This window comes from Sus scrofa, chromosome 1 (genome assembly GCF_054392235.1).
Source record: "Sus scrofa isolate SSC_HxYL_T2T_F1_AM1 chromosome 1, Sscrofa_HxYL_maternal_Yorkshire_Landrace_v2.0, whole genome shotgun sequence".
Lineage (NCBI taxonomy): Eukaryota > Metazoa > Chordata > Mammalia > Artiodactyla > Suidae > Sus > Sus scrofa.
Window position 1 is genome coordinate 49,901,302 of NC_139383.1, and position 22,701 is coordinate 49,924,002.

The 22,701-nt window shown below is 36.0% G+C and overlaps 1 protein-coding gene across 1 annotated transcript in view; it reads right to left on the bottom strand.

The window, feature by feature from the left end:
* The window catches only part of LMBRD1 (LMBR1 domain containing 1), a 107,822-nt gene that overhangs the window by 22,271 nt on the left and 62,850 nt on the right, over nt 1–22,701 (bottom strand). The window contains exons 10-14 of the mRNA XM_013992625.3: nt 6,846–6,910; nt 6,389–6,491; nt 5,708–5,812; nt 3,650–3,799; nt 1,963–2,041 (exon numbers count right to left, since the gene is read on the bottom strand). Of these exons, the coding sequence (XP_013848079.2) occupies nt 1,963–2,041; nt 3,650–3,799; nt 5,708–5,812; nt 6,389–6,491; nt 6,846–6,910 (502 nt within the window). The remainder of the gene's footprint in view (nt 1–1,962; nt 2,042–3,649; nt 3,800–5,707; nt 5,813–6,388; nt 6,492–6,845; nt 6,911–22,701) is intronic.

Consider the following 22,701-nt stretch of genomic DNA (forward strand, 5'->3'; position numbering starts at 1 on the left):
TACACCACAGCCACAGCAACACCAGACCCAAGCTGTGTCTGCGACCTACACCACAGCTCATGGCAATGCCAGATCCTTAACCCACTGAGCAAGGCCAGGGATCAGACCCACATCCTCACGGATACTAGTCGGGTTCATTAATCATTGACAGAAACTCCATGCACGGGCAAATGTGACATTTAAGAGATTAGCCAGAAAACAAAAAAATTCTGGAAAAATAAATCCATAAAACTGAAGGGTATATTTTTGTACTTTAACCACCATAAATTAGATTAGAATGAAAAAGGAAAACACTGAATGTGATTCATAAAAAAGTTATGGCCACATGTATCACTTGACTAAAGCTTATTGATCTATAATACATAAGTTCATTCCATTCAGCAATACAAGGGCATTTAAAGCCTCCCTTACCAGTGCAACTTGATTTTGAAATTTTGATTTGTTCTGCTAAGGTTTCAATACTATTCTAAGAATTTAAGAAACAGAACCCATTTTAGATCTTCAGGGTTAGTGCCCTCTTAAAAAAAATTACAAATCAACTCAACAGTAGTTTTTCATTCTATTTTCCCTTAGCTAAAAGTGACAACCCAAAGCATTTCAACTCTCAACCCTACTTGTCATGTGTGTGTGCACGCACATTTCAAAGGGAAAAATCTGGGAGTAAAATCATTACAAAAGTAGAACTGAAAAATCAAGTCGTGTTTATAATAGAAACATTTTACTATTATTTCTTCATGTTGTTTTCCTGTCTCATCTCGTTTTGTTCTTTTCTTCCAGTTTTAGTATCTTCCCTTCTTTCCCTATATACCCTGAACTCTGGTCACTTGATTCTCTAACTCTCAGCCTATCCTTTGCTTTGTATCCTACTTTAATCCTTCAACCCACCTTCCCAGACAACCTAGGCACTGATGGAGAATAATACTAGCTATACAGATTTCTTCTATAAAAATACAGATAATTTCATCTCTGTCCCCTGAAATTTATCTATCACTAACTTATCTTCAGTCAGATCCTGCTTCTATTCACTCAGCAAAACTTTTGCCACTTCAGTTTTGTGTTCAGAGGCCCTCACAGCTCTCAGGAGATGAGCTGCAGTGATTTCCAGGTAAAGTTTGTTACTTCTTCCTCTGGGATACCCTGTATTCTATGCTTTTTCCTGTTACTCTGTCATAGTCCAGAGCTGACCCTGCTAACCAATTCCAAATTTATTTTTTTCATAATGGTACCCTGGAATGATTTATCAGGGAATATGCTATATTTGACATATTGCTTTACCCTGAAATAGAAGCATTTTGAAGGCAAAAGTAAAAAAAAAATAAATAATAATAATAATAATAATAATTTCTTAAAAGAATCAATCTGGAACCCTTAATCAGGATAGAATACTACAATACTGAAAAGAAAAAAAAAATCACCTTATCATACAGAAAATAGAAAAAAAAACAATTCTCTTAAAATACACAAAGGTTAAGAGCACAGGATCACAGACTTTTTGTCAGATTGTACATGAAATACTTATAACGGTGTTCCAGACATTATGCTATGTTCTTAAAAGTTAACTGCTGTTATCAACATTATTAATTATTAACTAAACTGATGAGATTGAAAGTTGTTCTAGGTCATAGGTACTTTTGGTCTCAGTCCTAAAAATTGCAGTTTTCACCAAAACTCTCTTGAATTTTTTAAGAACAACAAAAGTAATTTAAGAATGACTTACGCTAGTACACGTGATAAGTACTTTGTTCTTCAAAGGTAACTGATTTATAATGATTCTTTCCCCAATGGAAACAATTATATCACCAAAAATCCTATTGAAGAGACTTACCAATTTATTTTTGCTAAAAGTTCTTTTGTCACCACATATTAAAACAAATGCATCAAATGATTAAGACACCAAAATACAAGACAAATCTTTTCTTACAGAGATATAAACTCTAAGACAGGTGATAAAAGCTATCTTACCTTCAGGGGCATCTGCATCACATCTTTTTGGCACAGACAGAGTTGAATTGCCTTTATGGTCATCGTAAGTTATATTGCTCTGAGAGATGAAAACGTAATTAAAATGTAAATATTATCTTAATAAATATATTTTGATAAAAAGTAATCACATTATGAACTTTATATCTGTTTTCTATTAAGCTACACCTAGCTAATATTCTAAAAGGTAAATATTATGTAAAACTTCAATTAGAAGAAAAAGACTTATGGTAAATTTAACATTACGGCTTTCCTGCAACAATCTTTAGGTCCTATGTTGAAAAACAGAGCTTCTGCCAAGAGAAACAGCCTACTTATTTTTCCACTGTGGAACAAGAAAAGTATCTTTCATCCATGCAAAAAGCATGATCTTATTTCACTCATTCATAGAAGAATGTTTCATAAGCATGACTTAGTGAACTAGGTACAGGGGATAATAAGAGAGTAAGGCACATAAGAAATTAGAAAAATGACTAAAGTGATCTAGCATTGTGTTTCCCAAACTCAGGTCATTCATGTACCTCCATTATGATGTATGCCTTATCTATAGTCCACTCATATTATTATGTAATATTTTTAAATGAACTAATATTTCAAACCATAGCAATATTATGGATGGTATTGTTTAAAGGTCTGATGTGCTTGTTGTTGTTCCTAATTACATGTTAAAGTAAAGAAAGAATGGGGGGAGTGCAGGATAAAAAAGGAGTGATCTGGATAGAATAGATTAATAATGAAAGATTCCCTTAAGGAGTAAGGCTTGAATTGCCCGGAAACATTAATTTGATTTGAACTGTTAAGAATCTAGCTAGTATCCATAAGGATGTGGGTTCAATCCCTGACCTTGCTCAGAGGGTATAAGGATCCAGGGTTGCTGTGAGCTGCTGCATGGGTGTAAGGATCCAGTATTACTGTGAGCTGCTGCGTAGGTCGCAGATGCAGCTCAGATCCCATGTTGCTGTGGCTGTGGTGCAGGCTGAAAATTGCAGCTCTGATTTTGACCCCTAGCCTGGGAATTTCCATATGCTACAGGTGCGGCCTTAAAAAAAAAAAGGGGGGGGGGAGATCAATAGATATTTTAAGAAAAGGAAACTAAACAAAGTTAAATTAGACACAGTCAAACCATTATAAACTGTCAAGAAAGACAAACTAGCACTCCAGTTACAACCAGGAATCACAACTGGCTTTTAAAAGATCAACACCAAGGAACCAGTGTAACAAGTAAGAGGATAATCATGTTAAAAGAATGCACAGTTACCTACAAATAAAATATTTATAAGGTCTCTTCTCAGGGGTTCATGGTATCAATGAGCAGACATATCTTTTTGCCCACCAAAACTTTTGGGGGAACCACATTAATAAAGTTACTTAAAATATTATTTTAGAGTAAATATTATGAGTTTTAGCAAAGTGCTAAGATAAAGCCCAGTAGCTTGGCACAATGGGATCCATTTAAGGAACTATTAGAATGAAATTCAATATTAGTTTTAAAAGAACATGTATGAAATATAAATATGTCCAACAATAGAATGAAAAACCAGTTTTAGCAATATTATATTTAATCTGATGAGCTAATATTTTATGCTAGCTTTCACAAATTAGAATTGGTTTTAGATACCGCTGTGTTTAAAATATAAAAATAATGACCTTTTTTGAAATTTGCACTTACCTCTATTAGGTAGTTTTGGCTTCCATACATAACATATTGGGGAGCGAGACTGTAAATCATGTAGCTAGTGTGAAGGACAATAAGCAGAAGTATCATGCAGAGAAACAGAAGAGCCTGGGGCCTGGTTCTACCCCTTCTGATTTTATACAACTGGAAAGAAAAAAGATGATGGTATTGCAGCAATATGTTTTATGTGAAGGCACTGAGTCCCACTCATTTGTGAGGGGATAACGAACACAGTTCGTTCAACCATTTCTATCTTCCAAAATAAATGCTAAGAACTCTTAATCTTTCCAGATAATTATAAGAACAACAAAGACAATTCTTTCCCTGTAAAGCTTTTAGGCTTAGATTCATCTTATTTTAAAAACTCAAGACCTAGAGAATATATTAGTATTCACATGGTCTGTTTCAAAAAAATCATCTACACTTATGCAATAGCATCTATTGAAAGTTCTCAGACCTAAGAACTGTGAACGAATTCTATCTAAAGATGAGAGGAGTGAGTTTAAACTCTAAGTATTAGTGATAAATCTGTAGTTTTGTATGATATTACTACACACAGATGTACATGTTACATGTTTTAAATACTTATTTCTTTGAAATACTCATCCTCACATTATACTCTACTACAAAACTATGAACTAGTTTATAGCAATTTATGATCATCTCACTACAGCTATTTTCACATCCATCTATATAGGAGAGAAACCAAAAACATGGTAACAGACACAAAGAAATTGGTGACAGGCTTCATTTCAATGACAGAGCATACTTATTTTAGCAACTAAGATACGAGACTTGGAGTTCCCATCATGGCTCAGTGGTTAACGAATCCAACTAGGAACCATGAGAATGCGGGTTCAATCCCTGGCCTCGCTCAGTGGGTTAAGGATCCAGCATTGCCGTTAGCTGTGGTGTAGGTTGCAGATGTGGCTTGGATCCCGTGTTACTGTAGCTCTGGCAAAGGCCAGCGGCTACAGCTCCGATTAGACCCCTAGCCTAGGAACCTCCATATGCTGTGGGTGCGGCCCTTGAAAAAAAAAAGAAGATACGACCTCCCTGTTTTATTACTATAGTACAATATAGAATAAAGGGACTCCAGTTCTGCAAGGGATAGGAATCACCTAAAAAACTACATTTCCCAGCTTCCCAACACCTAGGTAGTGGCTAGTAGTGATAAAACATTAAATATCAAAAGAAAGGCAGTCTGCTGTGGATTTCCAGGCAAGTCTTTTTTTTTTTGATACAGGTGTCACCTCTTCTCCTAGCTCCCATTTTCTGCTGGATCATGGATGGGATAAATGAAGCTGAAGCAGCCCTGTTACAATCATGATGAAGAGGCCAAGAGGAATCCAGAGATATTACTGAGCTAATGAAGCAATGCCAGATTTAAAATTTTTTTTCCATAGAAAGAAGTCTTTCACTACTTCAAGCCACTATTTAATTTTCTTTTACCCACAGCTGGAAACATGAAGATAATACACTCATTTGGATATAAATTAAAAAATTTTAAATGTGATATAAGAATAAAGTAACTCTTTCTCCATGCATACAATGATCTTTCACTCCTAGGAGTAAGGGCCATCTTTTGTGCTACAGTGTATCCATTTGTGCTTCAATGTGTTTCCATGTAGGCAAACACTAAGGAAAAGAGTAGAACTTTTAAACCAGGATTTCTTAACCTTGACACTAATGACTGACATTTTGGTCTGGGTAAGTCTTTGTGGTGGGGGCCGTTCTGTGCAATGTAGGATGTTTAGCAGAATCCCTGGCCTCTACCTGCTAGTTGCCAGCAGCACCTACTAGTTATAGCAACTGAAAATATCTCCAGACTTTGCCAAGTGTATCCAAGGAAGGCAAAATCATCCATTTAGGAACCACTGCTCTAGACAGAAAGCAGCACTTTTATGTTAACATGAAGCAAAAAAGTAATATTTCCAGTCTTTCTGGTAGCACATTTACAACTTCTGTTATAAATCTAAGATAATTTGCAAAAATGGAGATGATGCACAAAATGATGAAAAAAATCAAAAGAATATTGTAATATATACTCACTCTAATCCAGAAGAACCATATGCCAATATTTCGAATCCCCGCCATTGAAGTAAAAATAAAGTACATAATAATAATTGTTATAAGAATATAATCAAGAGGAAACACCTGAAAAAAGATAAAATTAAATTTAATACACAAACAACAAGAGCTCTAGAAGTTATGCAAAATTAACTGAAACTTCATTATTCATATTTGGCAATTTTTAAAATACAAACCCTCATTCAGGCTACCATGATGAGGCAACACCCACCCCCACAAAAAATCTTCAAAAACCAATTAACAAACCATTACTAAAGAGTCTCTTAGTATTGATATCCTAAGTAAGTTCTGTAAGAAATTTAAAAATTATACTTATATATGGAATAAAAGACTTCATTAAAAAGAAAAACAGGAATTGCTTGGAAAAGTCCATCATTAAAAAGAAAAACAGGAATTGCTTGGAAAAGTTCACCCTAAGTTTTATAATGTATCCCCCCCAAATTATGTGTAAGTTAGAATTCAGTAATATATCAATAATTTTTAAAGCAACGTAACAATGTAGAAGTTATATGTAAAGAAAAAGCCAAATCAGCAGAGGGCACAAGCATATATTGCCAAGTATTAATAGGTTTGTCAACATAATAATTTGATAGGGTAAGAATGTTTTGCTAGAGTATAAAATGACTGATTGTTTTTACTTACTGTTTGTAGTAAAGGCAAAAGCATATTCAGTGGATTACTCAGGTTAGCTCCAAAAATTATGAAACCAGAATCTATTCCAGCTGAATGAAGAGCTTTATCCAAGCTAGAACAAAGAAAAATGTATACTGAGTGAGTTTATATAGTATACCACCATATTTTTACCTTAGAATATCACTATAACTTAACCATGCAGATTCAACTGAGTCAAAGAAAACCACGGATGACAAATTAAACCTCACTTAAATATCTTACATATATTGTTCAATTGATATAGAACAACGAAATACTGTCTATTATTGAGACTTTTTAGTTATTTTTTGAGCTAATGCTGTTAAAACATTTCAAGCAAAATAGCTACTTAAGACGAATAGGCTACCCTAATGGCATTCAGCATGGAAAATGTGTACCATCACAGGATGTGTATAAGTGCTTTAGAAAATGTGTCCTCTGTACTTACTTTGACAGGAAGAGAGAGACTACAAATAGCAATGCAACTAAGATGAAAAATACTCCCCAAATGATCTACAAGCAAAAAAAAAGCATTAATATTCATTAAAATATAGTTCCAAAGTGATATTAAAAGCACAAAACCATTATGCTCAATATGAGTTGCTAGTATATGACAATGATCTAAATGAAATGACCTAAGATACATTTTAATTTAGTAGAGAATCCTAGGCACACGTCATCTGAATTTTCATTATGAGATTATTTGATGACAAATACACAAAAGAGATAAGGCATTTAAATGTCTTCAATGGTAAGTAAACAAATGAGACTCTTGGCTAAGTCAAATAAAAGGTTTATACTCAGTTACACTCAATTATAAATAGTTGAAAACTACATTAAGACAAATATACATACACATACACACAAAAAACAAAACCAAGAAACTCGTCAAGTTGTATGACACTATTGTTTAAAAAAAGAATACAGAACATTTTCTCACAGACGTAATGAGATATATAGTTGACCCTTGAAAACTTCAGAGGTTAGAGACACTGACCCTTCACACAGTCAAAAATCTGTGTATAACTTATAGCTGGCCCTATGTATACAAGGCTCCTACATATCCATAGATTCAACCCACCATGCATCGTGTGGTACTGTGATATTTACCACTGAAAAGTATCCATATTTAAGTGGATCTGCAGTTCAAACCATGTTGTTCATGGAGCAACTGTATATGTACACTTATAAATAAATTATACCACAGCCTATTAAAGCCCATATAACCAGCAATATTCTTGAAGTTGAGTATTAACAGCACAGAAGAAACTGTCACATAAAACTATTTGTATGGGAAAATGTGGTAATAAGCATTGTAATCAATGGAAGAACATTCTTCCTTGTACTCCAAATATGAACTTTATAGTATGAAAGCATATGTACAGAGTATGAAAGCATAAAGTAGGAACATTATATCAGGACTACAGAAAATAAGCAAGACAATTATTGGAACTGTGTCTTTAAAGAATAAAATTTCAGAATAAATTTATGAAATTTATGTTTGGCAAGAGCCAACAAGAAGATTCCTAGTAAGTATAGTTAAGTGTTTTGGCTTCTCCTGGCCTAGAACTGATAGGAATGGATGGAAAACATCACGGGTTTTAGGGAGATTTTTCATCTTATTTCACAAGAATTACTTCACAATTCCTAGAATTGATAGGATAAAAAACTGAAATAAAACATTATCCTTTCCAGCATATGAAGATGAATTTGGAAACAGATTTTAGGACTGTATCCTAGGGAAGTCTCTTCAGTTCTCAAAGAGTGCCTTTAGGGCTCACTAGAAGCAGCAGCTTGGCAAGAAAGGACCAAAAATGCTACAGTCACCACTTGAAATAAAAAACACTACATGTCAGAGTTCCTCTGTGGCACAGGGGGTTAAGGATCCAGCATTGTCACTGCAGTGGCTCAGGCTGCTGATGCAATGTGGGTTCAATCCCTGGCCTGGGAACATCTACATGCTGCAGGTGTAGCTAAAAAAACAAAAACAAAAACAAAAAAGCCTTAAAAAAATGTTTAAGTTTCCACTGCTAAATAAGTTTGAAGTGATCCTTTATAGTAACAAAAGTTCATTGGCAGAGGATATAAAGGAGCATACGCAATCTTTTCCTACTAGATTTGAACACCTACATTTGATACCTAAAAGAACTGGGGACGATATCCATGTTCTGAGGATACACATTACTTCCCAGTAGCATGTTAATAAGAAATAGCTTGGGGAGTTCCCGTCGTGGCGCAGTGGTTGGTGAATCCGACTAGGAACCATGAGGTTGCGGGTTCGGTCCCTGCCCTTGCTCAGTGGGTTAAGGATCCGGCGTTGCCGTGAGCTGTGGTGTAGGTTGCAGATGCGGCTCGGATCCCGCGTTGCTGTGGCTCTGGCGTAGGCCGGTGGCTACAGCTCCGATTCAACCCCTAGCCTGGGAACCTCCATATGCCGCGGGAGCGGCCCAAGAAATTGCAACAATAACAACAACAACAACAAAAAAAGACAAAAAGACAAAAAAAAAAAAAAAAAAAAAAAAAAGAAATAGCTTGGACTATGAGGTAGCAAAACTGCCAAATGCCAATGAGTAGAGCAGAGAAACATGACACAGAGACAGTAGAAGAAATTAAGATTCCCCTCCCTGGATGCCCATTTTGGGAGAGAAAAAAAAAGAAAGAAAATCCTTAACTATTTTCCCAGTCCATTGAGATGAATAACCCAGAGTTCAACTATCATAGCGAATTAAAATAAAAACATTACAAAGATCATTGTTTTATAAAGACCAAAAGAATCTGTATATATTTAAATATGAGAACTTAAATTAGTACTTGCAGAATCATGTCAGTGATGACTACCTTGGGTTGGCCTACATGCTACATATTCCACACTAGCTGTAATGTCAATTTTGAAATAAAAATTAAGCTAGAGATGAGATCAGTAAAGGTAACAATAAGAACCACTGAAAATTCTTTCCTCCCTAAAAGCAATGAGAAAACTGGCATAAATTGTCAGAATCAACTTTTTCAACACTTTGGAAGTTAACCAAATGCAGGCAACAATCCAGGAATATTTATTCAAGAAACAGGCTAAATCTTGACAAGAGCACAGAGCACTGTGGCATTTTGACTTGCTCTAGTACCAATCCCTCCCATCTCATGGAAGGTAGCTTTGAAAATAGCCTGTAAAAAAACAGAGGCCTAGCAGCCACCTGAGTAAGCAGAAAAGAGTTACAGTCTCTTTCGCAGAGAGTTGCCATTATATGACCTGTCTAGTAATTTCATGGAATATCCCATTTACAACACTGTGTTTGGCATAAACTGAAGCTTACACGGTGCAAAAACTCCTTTTCCCCATGTGTTTCTCAAAAAATGACAGGCAACTAATGAGCTTCATGGCCACAAGAGCTAGTCAGTATCAGGCAAAAAATAAACCAATCAGGAGTTCCTGCTGTGGTGCAGTGGGTCAAGAATCTGACTACAGCTGCATGGGTCACTGCAGAGGTGCAGGTTCAATCTTTAGTCCAGTGTGGTGGGTTAAAGGATCCAGCACTGCCACAGTTGCAGCATAGGTTGCAACTGTGGCCTGGATTCAATCCCCAGCCCAGGAACTTCCATATGCCGTGGGTGCATTAAAAATAAATAACCAACCAACCCAAAAGTTTAAAATGGGAACCTAGGGGAAGAGATATCTACAGGGGCTCTGAAAAGTTTCCACATATTCCTGGGAATGAAGAAGGCCCTGAGCATGCTCAGGGCTGGATGCATACTCGGGAAAGCAATTAGAAGGCTGAAATTCCCTCTTCTGATTGACTTTGAAACTCTGTCTGCACAAGCAGAAAGTGCAGGCTAAGGCAGCATTGTAAAAGAGCTAGCCTGAGTGTTGAAGTCATGTCCACATACACAGAGCCGTTTAGCAAATACTGGCAGAGTTACTGATTCCAGGTGTTTGAGAAAATCTCTGTCCAATTATTAACTAAACTAAGCAAGCAGAAACTTTGATGATAGCATACAACAAAGAATACAGACTTTACAGAATTATCCATAGAGTCACTAAACAAGTAATAAGGAATAATAATAGTAAACCCAGGAAAGAGGGGGAGAATCTGACCTTCAGAGTTACCATGTTGTATTTAAAAATTCCCAGGTTTTAACAAATTTTTTTTTTAAAAAAAGAAGAGACATGCAAAGCAACAAGAAAATATGGCTAATACAGAGAGGAATAAACCAATAGGTACTGTCCTTGAGGATGCTGGACTTATCAGACAAAACTTTAAAGCCGCTATTTTAAATATGTTTAAGGAACTAAAGAAAAACCATGTCTTAGAACCAAAACAATTAAAGGAGCAATGTCTCATCAAATACAGACTATCAATAAACAGAAACTATTAAAAAAGTGAATTGGAACTCTCAAGATGAAAAATAGAACTGAAACAAGAAGCTCTCTAGAAAACAAAATGAAAAATTCGGCAGATGTGAGCACGCAAAAGAAAAGAATCATTAACTTGAAGTAAATCAACTGAGTTGATCAAGTCAGAAACAGAAAAAGAAACAAAACAATGAAGTAAAATGATAGAGTATCAGAAACATGTAGGGCACCATGAAGAATAACAACGTAAGTAAAATGGGTATCCTAGAAAGAGAAGTAGAAAAGGGGCGGAGAGGATACTTCATGAAAAATAACCTACATATCCAAGAAACTCAACAAGTCCCAAAAGAATAAACTGAAAGACATCCACACCTAGACATGTCATAAACTGCAGGTGGGGAGAAGGCTGGAGAGCAAATCAAAGAGATCTTGAAAGCAGTAAGAGGAAAGAGATTCGCCACGTAAAAGTGATCCTCAGGTAAGACTATTGCTTATTTCCTTTCAGAAGCCATGTGAATCAGAAAGCAGTGGAAAAACAGTTTAGATGAACCTAGAATAAATGGAAAAATTTCTTGAAAGACAACAATTACCAGAACTGATTTAAAAAGAAAATCTGAAGCAATCTATAACAAGGTAAAGGAACTGACTAATTAAAACAACAACAACAACAAAAAACAACTTTCCACAACAAAACCCCAAGACAAGATGACTTCACAAGTGAATTTCTGTTTTGTTTTTTTGTTTTTTTTTTTTTTGTATTTTCTAGGGCCGCACCCGCGGCATATGGAGGTTCCCAGGCTAGGGGGTCTAACGGGAGCTGTAGCTGCCGGCCTACGACAGAGCCACAGCAACGTGGGATCCAAGCCACGTCTGTGACCTACACCACAGCTCACAGCAACACTGGATTCTTAACCCACTGAGCAAGGCCAGGGATCAAACCTGCAACCTCATGGTTCCTAGTCAGATTCGTTAACCACTGAGCCATGACAGGAACTCCCACAGGTGAATTTTAGCAAAGGTTTAAAGAATAAGCACTAATCTTTCAAAAACTTATTCCAAAAAAAAAGAAGAGGAAAGACCACCTCCCAAATCATTCCATGAGACCAGTATTACTCTGATACCAAAACCAAACAAATGCATCATAAAAAAGGAAAACTAGAGGCCTATTTACCTTGTAAAAATAACTGCAAGAGTCCTGAACAAAAAACCCCAGCAAACCAAACCTGGCAACATGTAAAAAGGGCTATACTGGAGTTTCCGTGGTGGCGCAGTGGTTAACGAATCCGACTAGGAACCATGAGGTTGCGGGTTCGATCCCTGCCCTTGCTCAGTGGGTTAAAGATCCGGCGTTGCCGTGAGCTGTGGTGTAGGTCGCAGACGCGGCTCGGATCCCGAGTTGCTGTGGCTATGGTGTAGGCCAGTGGCTACAGCTCCGATTAGACCCCTAGCCTGGGAACCTCCATATGCCGTGAGAGCGGCCCAAGAAATGGCAAAAAGACAAAAAAAAAAAAAAAAAAAAAAAAAAAAAAAAAAAAAAAAAAAAAAGGTCTATACTTACCATGAACAAGTACAACTTATCCCAGAAGTACAAGGGTTGGTTCAACATAAGAAAATCAATCAATATACTATGCCGCATTAAGATAAAAAACAAAAACCACTCATCATCACAAAAGATACAGAAAGAGCATCTGACCAAATCCAACACACTTTCATGAGAAACATACTCAACAAACAGAAATGCATAGAAACAAAACCTGTTAATGGCACTGACAAAACTTACAGAGCAAACACCATATTTAATGGAGACAGACTAAAAGATTTCCCACTAAATCAGGAACAAAACAAAGATATTCTATGAGTGCATTAGGCAAGACATAGAAATAAAAGATATCCAGATTGGAAAGAAAGAAACACAACTATATATATTTGCAGATGACATTATTTTATAAATAGAAAATCCTAAGAATATCACAATGAAACAATTAGAGCAAATAAATGAATTCAGCAAGACTGAAAGACACAAGATCGGTATACAAAAATCAGTTATATTCTGGAGTTCCCATTGTGGCTCAGTGGAAACAAATCTGACTAGCATCCACAAGGACAGAGGTTCAATCCCTGGCCCCGCTCAGTGGGTTAAGAATCTGGCGTTGCCATGAGCTGTGGCATAGGTCACAGACTCAGCTCAGATATGGCATGGCTGTGGCTGTGGCATAGGCCTGAAGCTACAGCTCTGATTCAACCCCTAGCCTACAACCTCCATATGCCGTGAATGTAGCCCTAAAAAAAAATAATAATTTTTTTAAAAAATCAGCTATATTTTTATATCAGCAATGAACAGTCTGAAATGAAATTATGAAAACAAGTTTATTCAAAATAGCATCAATAATAAAATATTTAGCAGTTTTAAAAAAGGAGCTATAAGACTCGTACACTGAAAGCTATAAAATACTAAAGAAATTAAAGACTTCAATAAATGGAAAGATCTCTCTTGTTCATAAATATTTAATATTTTCAAATTTTACACTGGCGTACAGATCCAATGCCATGTCTATTACAATTCCAGAAATTGTCAAGCTGGTCCTCAAATTTATATGGGAATGCAAGGGACTCAGAATAACCAAAACCACCTTGAAAATGAACAAAAATTTGAAGGACTCACATATCCACTTTCAAATCTTACTATAAAGCTATAGTAATTAAGACTATGTGCCACTGGCATTAGATTAGACATATAGATCAATGGAGAGAAACTGAGATCCCAGAAATAAAACTATATCTATATAGGTGTATTAATTTTTGACAAAGATGCCAAGAAAATTCAATGGGGAAAGAATAATCTTTTCAATAAATAGTGCTGGGATAAGTGGATATCCACTTATAAAAATAAAATTGAGCCTCCTACCTCTGACCATATACAAAAATTAATTCAAAATGAATCAAAGACCTTAATATAAAAGCTAAAACTACAAAACTCTTAGCAGAAAACACAGAAAAATATCTATGACTTTGAATTTGGCTGTGGTTTTCTTGAAAACATACCTACAAAGCACAATGAAAGAAATATAAACTGAACTTCATCAAAAGTAAAAATGTTTGTGCTTCAAAGGATACTATCAAGACAACCCACAGAATGGGAGAAAATATTTGTTTCCTGAATATAAATAATTCTTACACTTCAACAATAAAAGACAACTCAATTTAAAAATGGCAAAGGATATAAATAGATAATCTCTCCAAACAAATATACAAACAGCTAAGCAGCCTCTGAAAAGATATTCAACATCATTCATTATGGAAATGCAAATCAAATTCACAATGAGATACTATTTCTCTAACAAGGATGACTATAATAAAATAAAAAGATAAACAATAAAACTGTTGGTGAGGATGAGTAAAACTGAAGCCCTCATATAATTATGGTGGGAATATAAAGTGATAAAGTGGCTTGGATACAGTCTGACATTTCCTCAAAAAGTTAAATACAGGAGTTCCCGTCATGGCTCAGTGGAAACGAATCTGACTAGTATCCATGAGGACGGACATTCGATCTCTGGCCTCACTCAGTGGGTTAAGGATCTTGCGTTGCCTTGAGCTGTAGTGTAGGTCACAGACTTGGCTCAGATCTGGCGTTGCTGTGGCTGTGGCAAAGGCCAGCAGCTACAGCTACGATTCAACCCCTAGCCTGAGAACCTCCACATGGTGTGGGTATGGCCCTAAAAAAAGTCAAAAAAAAAAAAAAAATTAAACAGAGTTACCTTATGACCCAGATATCCCATCCCTTGTTGTAATATACACCCAACAAACAATAGCAGCATTATCCATAATACTTAAAAAGTTGAAACAGGAGTTCCCGTCGTGGCGCAGTGGTTAACGAATCCGACTAGGAACCATGAGGTTGCGGGTTCGGTCCCTGCCCTTGCTCAGTGGGTTAACGATCCGGCGTTGCCGTGAGCTGTGGTGTAGGTTGCAGATGCGGCTCGGATCCTGCGCTGCTGTGGCTCTGGCGTAGGCCGGTGGCTGCAGCTCCGATTCGACCCCTAGCCTGGGAACCTCCATATGCCGCAGGAGCGGCCCAAGAAATGGCAACAACAACAACAACAACAAAAAAAGACGAAAGACAAAAAAAAAAAAAAAAAAAGTTGAAACAACCTAAATGTCCATCTACTGATAATGTACAAACAAAATGTATTATTATCCACACAAAGAAATACTATTCAGCCATTAAAAGAAATGGAGCATTGCTACATACACAACATGGATGAACCTTTGAAAACATTATGCTAAGAGGAAAACAACAGATATATATTGAGTGATTTAATTTACATGAAATGCCCATAATGAACAAATCTATTGAGAAAGAGAATAGATTAGTGGTTGCCAGAGACTTGGGGGTGAGGTGGGGATGGGGCAGAACACATTTAATGGTATGTGATTTTTTTTTTTTTTTTGAGGTGAAGAAAATATTCTGGAATTGGATGGTGATGGCTGTATAATCCTATTAATATAATGGGGAAAAACCACTCTACACTTTAAAAGGGTGAATTTTATGGTACAGAGTTAGATATAAATATTTTAAAGTTATATAGGTCTATAATCATTTAACCACCAATTTTGAAATCTAAAATGTTCTAGAAATTGAACTTGTCTTCTAACTCATTTGTTGATATAAAACATGGCTTAAACTAATATATGGCTTTTTATCATTTTTAACCCTTTTTTAATGAATATTCACATATCACTGCAGAATTATTAATCTGCTTGAAAGAAGGAAAGAGAAATGTTGTTCTGGTTCCTATAGGGGATATTATTAAATGTATAATAAACATACCTATTTAAAAAATCATTTTTTTAATATCCTGAATTTTGCTGTATGTGACCCAAGGATTTTTGCTAATGATTTATTATAGTGAACATGCATATGTACACAAAGCAGAGAGATATGAACCAGTTTGGTCAAATCTTTGTAATTCAAGCTAGAAAAAATACAATCCCTCCCCCAAACATGGAATAGTATATAGCTAGCCTGAAGAAAACAAAGTGAATTCAAGGAGATAAGAAATGTGAGAATTTGGGGTACAGGCCTCAATTCAGAAAAAGCTCCATTACAAAATGGAAAATGAAGTATAAAGTTGGGTTGTCCGAGATTTTTCTTGTTTTCTGAGGTAGGTTCATTATCACTATAAACTTTCCTCTTAGATCGGCTTTTGCTGCACCCTATAGATTTTGAATTGTTGTGCTTTCATTTTTCATTTGTTGACAGGTAATTTTTGACTTCTTCAGTGAGCCATATTGTTCAGTGTTTGCATTTTGGGCAGTTTTTGTCTTGCAGTTGATTTCTAACTTCATAGTGTTGTGGTCAGAAAAGGTGCTTGATATGATTTCAATTTCCTTAAAATTACTGACATTTGCTTTATGGCCCAGCATGTGATTCATCCTGAAAATATCCCATGTCCACTTGACAACAAGGTGTATTCTGCTGCTTTGGGATGGCATATATATTTATATATATTCATTTACACAAAAATAAATTTTTTTCTGGTCTAAAATACAATGCAGAATCATTTATTGCTTATGTCTCTTTAGCATCCTTTAATTTGCAATAGTTCTTTAATTGCTTTTACTTTCTTATATTATGAAAAATCCAAGGCAGTTATATGTGTTGTCCTTCAACTGGGGTTGCCTATATCTTCACATTTGTATTCGGATCATGTATTTTTGGCAGAAATGATGTAATCATATCTATTTGCCCCTTACTGATGAGCCTAACTTGGATTACGAGGTTAAGGTGATTTAGGCAATGTGTCTCCTCTGTAAAATTATGATGGTCCTCACTATAATTAATAAGACTTATGGAAAAATACTTTGAGATTATGCAGCTGTCCTGTTCTCACCAAACTTTCACCTTCCAATTTTAGTATCTATTATGTCTCTTGCCAGAAACAATACATAGTATTTGACAAATGCTGATTTTCTAATTTTGACATTTATTTTACATTTATTTGTTAGAATTCTACTGTAAGGGAAAGTTTTCTCCATTTACTTAATTTACTTGTACTGACACAGATTAAGAGATCCCTATTCAATGGCTTATCAACTATTAACATTACTTTTTTGATACTGAAATTGCTCCAGACTTAGGCAGTGGGAACCCTTCATGGAGGATCCCTTTATTATGCTATTTCCAGCACTTTCTTTTTTTCTGACTTAAGCAGATGTTAACTCATCATATACTTTTTCCCCAGTCCCAGTATCAGATTCAGCCATTTCCCCAAGCAGCCCTGATTCCTTTTGATGAAGTTAGTGTTTTATATTTAATTAAAACATACATATACAGAAATTATTAATTTATCTATTTATCTTGTTATTTTCTTTTATTTTTCTTCCCTTGCGCTTTTTTGTTGTTTACTTTGCTCCCTTGCTAGCTTTTTGGGCTCGAAAATTATTGCACATATTTTTATTCTTTCATTTTCATTGGTAAATGTGTAAGATTATGAATTTCTCTGATCACCATTTTAAAATATATCCTATAGATTCTAATATGAATTTCTGTTAAATCTGCAATTTGTTTTTATTTCTCCTTTCACCCAAGAGTTGCTGAGTAAGTTCGGGGTCATGGAAATGTGAAATCGTAAGATCAACAGGCACATGGGGGGGGTCTACTCTTATGAAAAAAATTGTAAAATTTTCTCAGAAAAAATGGTAATTGTAGAACTTGAAGCTTTGTATTTGCAAAAGTTTTAATTTAAGACTTTTATAATAAACATGGGTTATATATAGCACACAGTAAAAGGCAACACTAACACAAAATTTTCATACAGAATATAAGTTCAATGAAATTTTGCATCAGGGAGTTCCTGTTGTGGCACAGCAGAAACAAATCTTACTAGGAACCGTGAGGTTGCAGGTTCAATCCCTGGCCTCACTCAGTGGGTTAAGGATCCAGCATTGCCATGAGCTGTAGTGTAGGTCACAGTCGTGGCTCGAATATGGCGTTGCTGTGGCTCTGGCGTAGGCTGGAAGCTGTAGCTCCAACTGGACCCCTAACCTGGGAACCTCCATGTGCCATGGGTGCAGCCCTAAAAAGACCAAAAAAAAAAAAAAAAAGAAAGAAAGAAATTTTGCATTAGAAGTTTCACAGAGGTTGTGAATGACCTCTGGCATGGCTGAGCAGTGCAGAGGTAGGAGTGGACCTGTCTACTTGCTCTCACTAGGACCACTTGGATGCTAAAGTGTGAGAAGAAAATGGTAGCACGGACTCCTATTTCTGAATGAGATCAACTGTGCACAGACAAGTGATAGATAATAAATCATTTTCATATTTCCTGTGAGTCAAATTCATGTTAATTCTCAATCACACAAGTTTACATTCCTAGATTTTTCCATCAGGCATGCCTACTACTAATTATCCCTAAATGTTCCCAATTTATTCCTATTATTCCTAACTTAGAATCAGATAATCGGACAATAGAAGATAAGAATTCCCATCCATATTCATGAATGAAACATATATATAACAAAAGGAATAAAAGGTAAACGGACTATACTGAAAATTTGGGTTTTTCTTCTTTTTTGGCCACCCCTGCACATATGGAGTTTCTGGGCCAGGGATCAGATCTGAGCCACAGTTGTGACTTATGCTGCAGCTGCAGCAGTGCCAGATTCTTAACCCACTATTCCAGGCTGGGGATTGAACCTGTGTCTCAGGACTCCGGAGATGTCACTGATCCCACTGAGCCACAGCGGTAACTCCTGTACTGAAATTTTAGCACAATTAGAAAAAAAAAAAATTTGGAAATCTTGTATTTGAAAGGAAGAAGTAAAACTGTCTTCTAGTAGCTGACATAATCAGGAATCATAATAAAGCTACCAGAACTAACAATTTAGCCAGGTTGCCTGATACAAGGTCAATGTACAAAAATGAATTTCTATATATTAACAACAAATTGAGAACTGAAATTAAAATAATAAAAAATAATAGTGACAGTGTAAACAAAGATATAAATTTGTCAAAGTATTAGCAAGCATTATCAACGTATTGCCCTGAACACTACAAAACAATGCTGGAGAGAAATTTAAGATAAAATAAATAAATGAAAGATGTCATGTTCACGAGCTGAAAGATTCAGTATTAAAATAGCAATTCTCCCCAAATTTACCTATTATTTCAAAGTAATCCTGATAGAAATTACAGTGTTTTGAAGAGTTATGAGGTGATTCTAAATTTATATGGAAACGCAAAGGATCCAGTATAGCCATAACAACACTGAAAAAGGAAAACAAAACTTGATTTCATGACTGATTATAAAGCTCCAGTAACCCAAGTTTTAGCATAAGGACATATAGCTCAATGGAACAGAAGAAGAGTCCAGAAATAGACCCACACACATATATAACCAATTGATTTGACAAAAGTACTACCAAGGGAATTCAATGAGCAAAGGACAGTCCTGCCAAAAAAAAAAAAAAAAAAAAAAAAAAGTCACTGAAACAACCACATACAGGTATCCATATGGGAAAAAAAAATTTGACCCCGAAGTCATACCATTCCACAAAATTAATTTAAAATGGACCATAAGCCTAAATATAAGAGCCAAATCTATCATCTAGGAGAAAATACTTTCCATAAAAACTTAAGAAACATTTCTTTGAATGACAGCGTTAAAAAAACAAAAGCCAACATTCAAAATACACATATTTGACAAAGCCATTGGTCCAGAATATATAAACAAGTCTCATAACTCACTCATAAAACAAAAACCTAACTTTAACCACATTAACGAACTGAATAAAAACCATGATTCTTTCAATAGATGCAGAAAAATCCTTTGACAAAATCCAACACCCATTTCTGATGGGAAAAAAAACAAAAAAACAAAAAAACACCCTCCAGAAAGTGGGCATAGAGGGAACCTAACTCAACATAATAAAGGCCATATACAACAAACCCACAGCTAACATCATTCTCAATGGTGAAAGCCTGAAAGAATTCCCACTGATATCAGGGTCAAGACAAGGATGTCCACTCTCACCACTACTATTCAACAGTTTTGAAAGTTCTAGTCATGGCAATCAGAGAAGAAAAAGAAATAAAAGGAATCCAAATTGGAAAGGAAGAAGTAAAACTATCACTGTTTGCAGATGACATGATACTATACCTAGACAATCCTAAAGATGTCTGTTAGAGCTCATCAGTGAATTTGGCAAAGTACAGGTAACAAAATTAATACACAGAAATCAACTGCATTTCTATATACTACCAAAGAAAGATCAGAAAGAGAAATTAGGGAAACAATCCCATTTACCATCGCATCAAAAAGAATAAAATACTCAGGAATAAAACTACCTAAAGAGACAAAAGACATGTACTCTGAAAACTGTAAGACACTGATGAAACAAATCAAAGACAAGGAGTTCCCATCATGGCTCAGCAGTTAGCAAACCCGAGTAGCATCCATGAGGATGCAGGTTCGATCCCTGGCCTTGCTCAGTGGGTTAAGGATCTGGCATTTCCATAAGCTGTGGTGTAGGCTGCAGATGCAGCTCGGATCCTGCATTGCTGTGGCTCTGATATAGGACAGTGGCTACAGTTCCAACTGGACCACTATCCTGGGAACTTCTATATGCCATGGGTGCAGCAAGGTATACCATGCTCTTGGATTCGAAGATTAATATTATGAAAATGACCATACTACCCAAGGCAATCTACAGATTCAATGCAATTGCTATCTAATTACCAAGGACATTTTTCACTGAACTAGAACAAAATATAAGACCCAGAATAGCCAAAGCCATCCTGAGAAAGAAAAATGGAACTGGAGGAATCAGTCTCCCTTGCTTCAGACTATACTACAAAGCTACAGCCATCAAAATTGTGGTACTGGCACAAAAACAGAAATGTAGATTAGTGGAACAGGATAGAGAGCCCAGAGTTAAACTCACGCACCTACAGTCAACTAATCTATGACAAAAGAGGCAAGAATATACAATGGAGAAAAGACAGTCCCTACAATAAGTAGTGCTGGGAAAACTGGACCGCTACATACAATTAGAACACTTCCTAACACCATAACACAGAAATAAACTCAAAATGGATTAAAGACCTAAATATAAGATCAGATACTAGAAAACTCTTAGGGGAAAAGATAGGCCAAACACTCCCTGACATAAACCACAGCAATATCTTCTCAGCACCTCCTAGAGTAATGACAATAAAAACCAAAATAAACAAATGGGACCTAATTAAACTTAAAAGTTTCTGCACAGCAAAGGAAACCCTAAACAAAACAAAAAGACAACCCACAGAATGGGAGAAAATATTTGCAAATGAAGTGACTGACAAGGGATTAATCTCCAAAATTTATAAACACCTCATGCAGCTCAATACCAAAAAAACAAACAACCCCACCAAAAAATGGGCAGAATATCTAAACAGACAATTTTCCAAAGAAGACATACAGATGGTCAAAAAAAAAACATGAAAAGATGTTCAACATCACTCATTATTCCAGAAATGCAGATGAAAACTACTATGAAGTATCGCCTTATACCATCCAGAATGGCCATCATCAAAAAGTCTACAAATAATAAATGCTGGAGAGGGTGTGGAGAAAAGAGAACCCTATTACACTGTTGGTGGGAATGTAAACTGGCGCAACCACTGTGGAAAACAGTGTGGAGGAGTTCCCATTGTAGCACAGTGGAAACGAATCCAACTATGAACTGTGAGGTTGCAGGTTCAATCCCTGGCCTCACTCAGTGGGTTAAGCTCTGGCTGTTAGCTGTGGTGTAGGTCACAGACATGACTTGGATCTGGCATTGCTGTGGCTGTGGGATAGGCTGGCTGGCAGCTGTAGCTCCAATTAGACCCCTAGCCTGGGAACCTCCATATGCCATGGGTGCAGCCCTAGAAAGACAAAAGACAACAACAACAAAAAAACCCACAGTGTGGAGATTCCTCAGAAAACTAAAAATAGAATTACTATTTGATCCAGCAATCCCACTCTTGGGCATCTATCCAGAGAAAACCATGACTCGAAAAGACACATGTACTCCAATGTTCACTGCAGCATTATATACAATAGACAAGACACAGAAACAATCTAAGTGCCCATCAACAGAGGAGTAGATAAAGAAGAGGTGACATATAAACACAATGGCAAATTACTCAGCCATTATAAGGAAAGAAATCATGGCATATGCAGCAACATGGATGGACCTAGAAATTATCATGCTAAGTGAAGTTAGACAGTGAGACAGCAATGTCACATGTTATCACTTACATGTGGAATCTAAAAAAGGGACACAATGAACTTCTTTGAAGAATGGATACTGACTCACAGACTTTAAAAAAATTATGGTTTCCAGAGGAGAAAGGCTGGGGATGGGAGATAGGCTGGGGGTTTGGGATGGAAATGCTATTAAAATTGAGTTGTGATGATCGTTGTACAACTACAAATGCAATAAAATTCATTGACTTAAAAAATAAAAAACAATTCCCCCCAACTTTAAAAGTGGCCAAAAGATTTAAACAGGCATTAGAGAGCAGACATACAAATGGCCAGTAAGAATGCAAAAAGATGCTCAATATCATTAGTCATCAGGGAAATGCAAATCAAAACCATAATGAGATATACCCATTTGAATAACCATTACAAATAGTTACAATATAAAACTGACAAGGGTATGAAGCAATTTGAAATCTCATACTGCTCTGGGAATGCAAAATACTGCAACCACTTTGAAAAATGCTCTGGCAGTTTCTTATGAAGTTAAATGTGTACTAAACATTAAACCCTGCAATTCTACTCCTAAATATTTACCCAAGAAAAATGAATGAAATGAAAACACACATCTACACAAAGATTGTACACAAATGTTCACATCAGCATCATTCATAATAACCTCAAATTGTTAACAACTCAAATCCCCACTAACAGGTGAGTAGATAAACAAA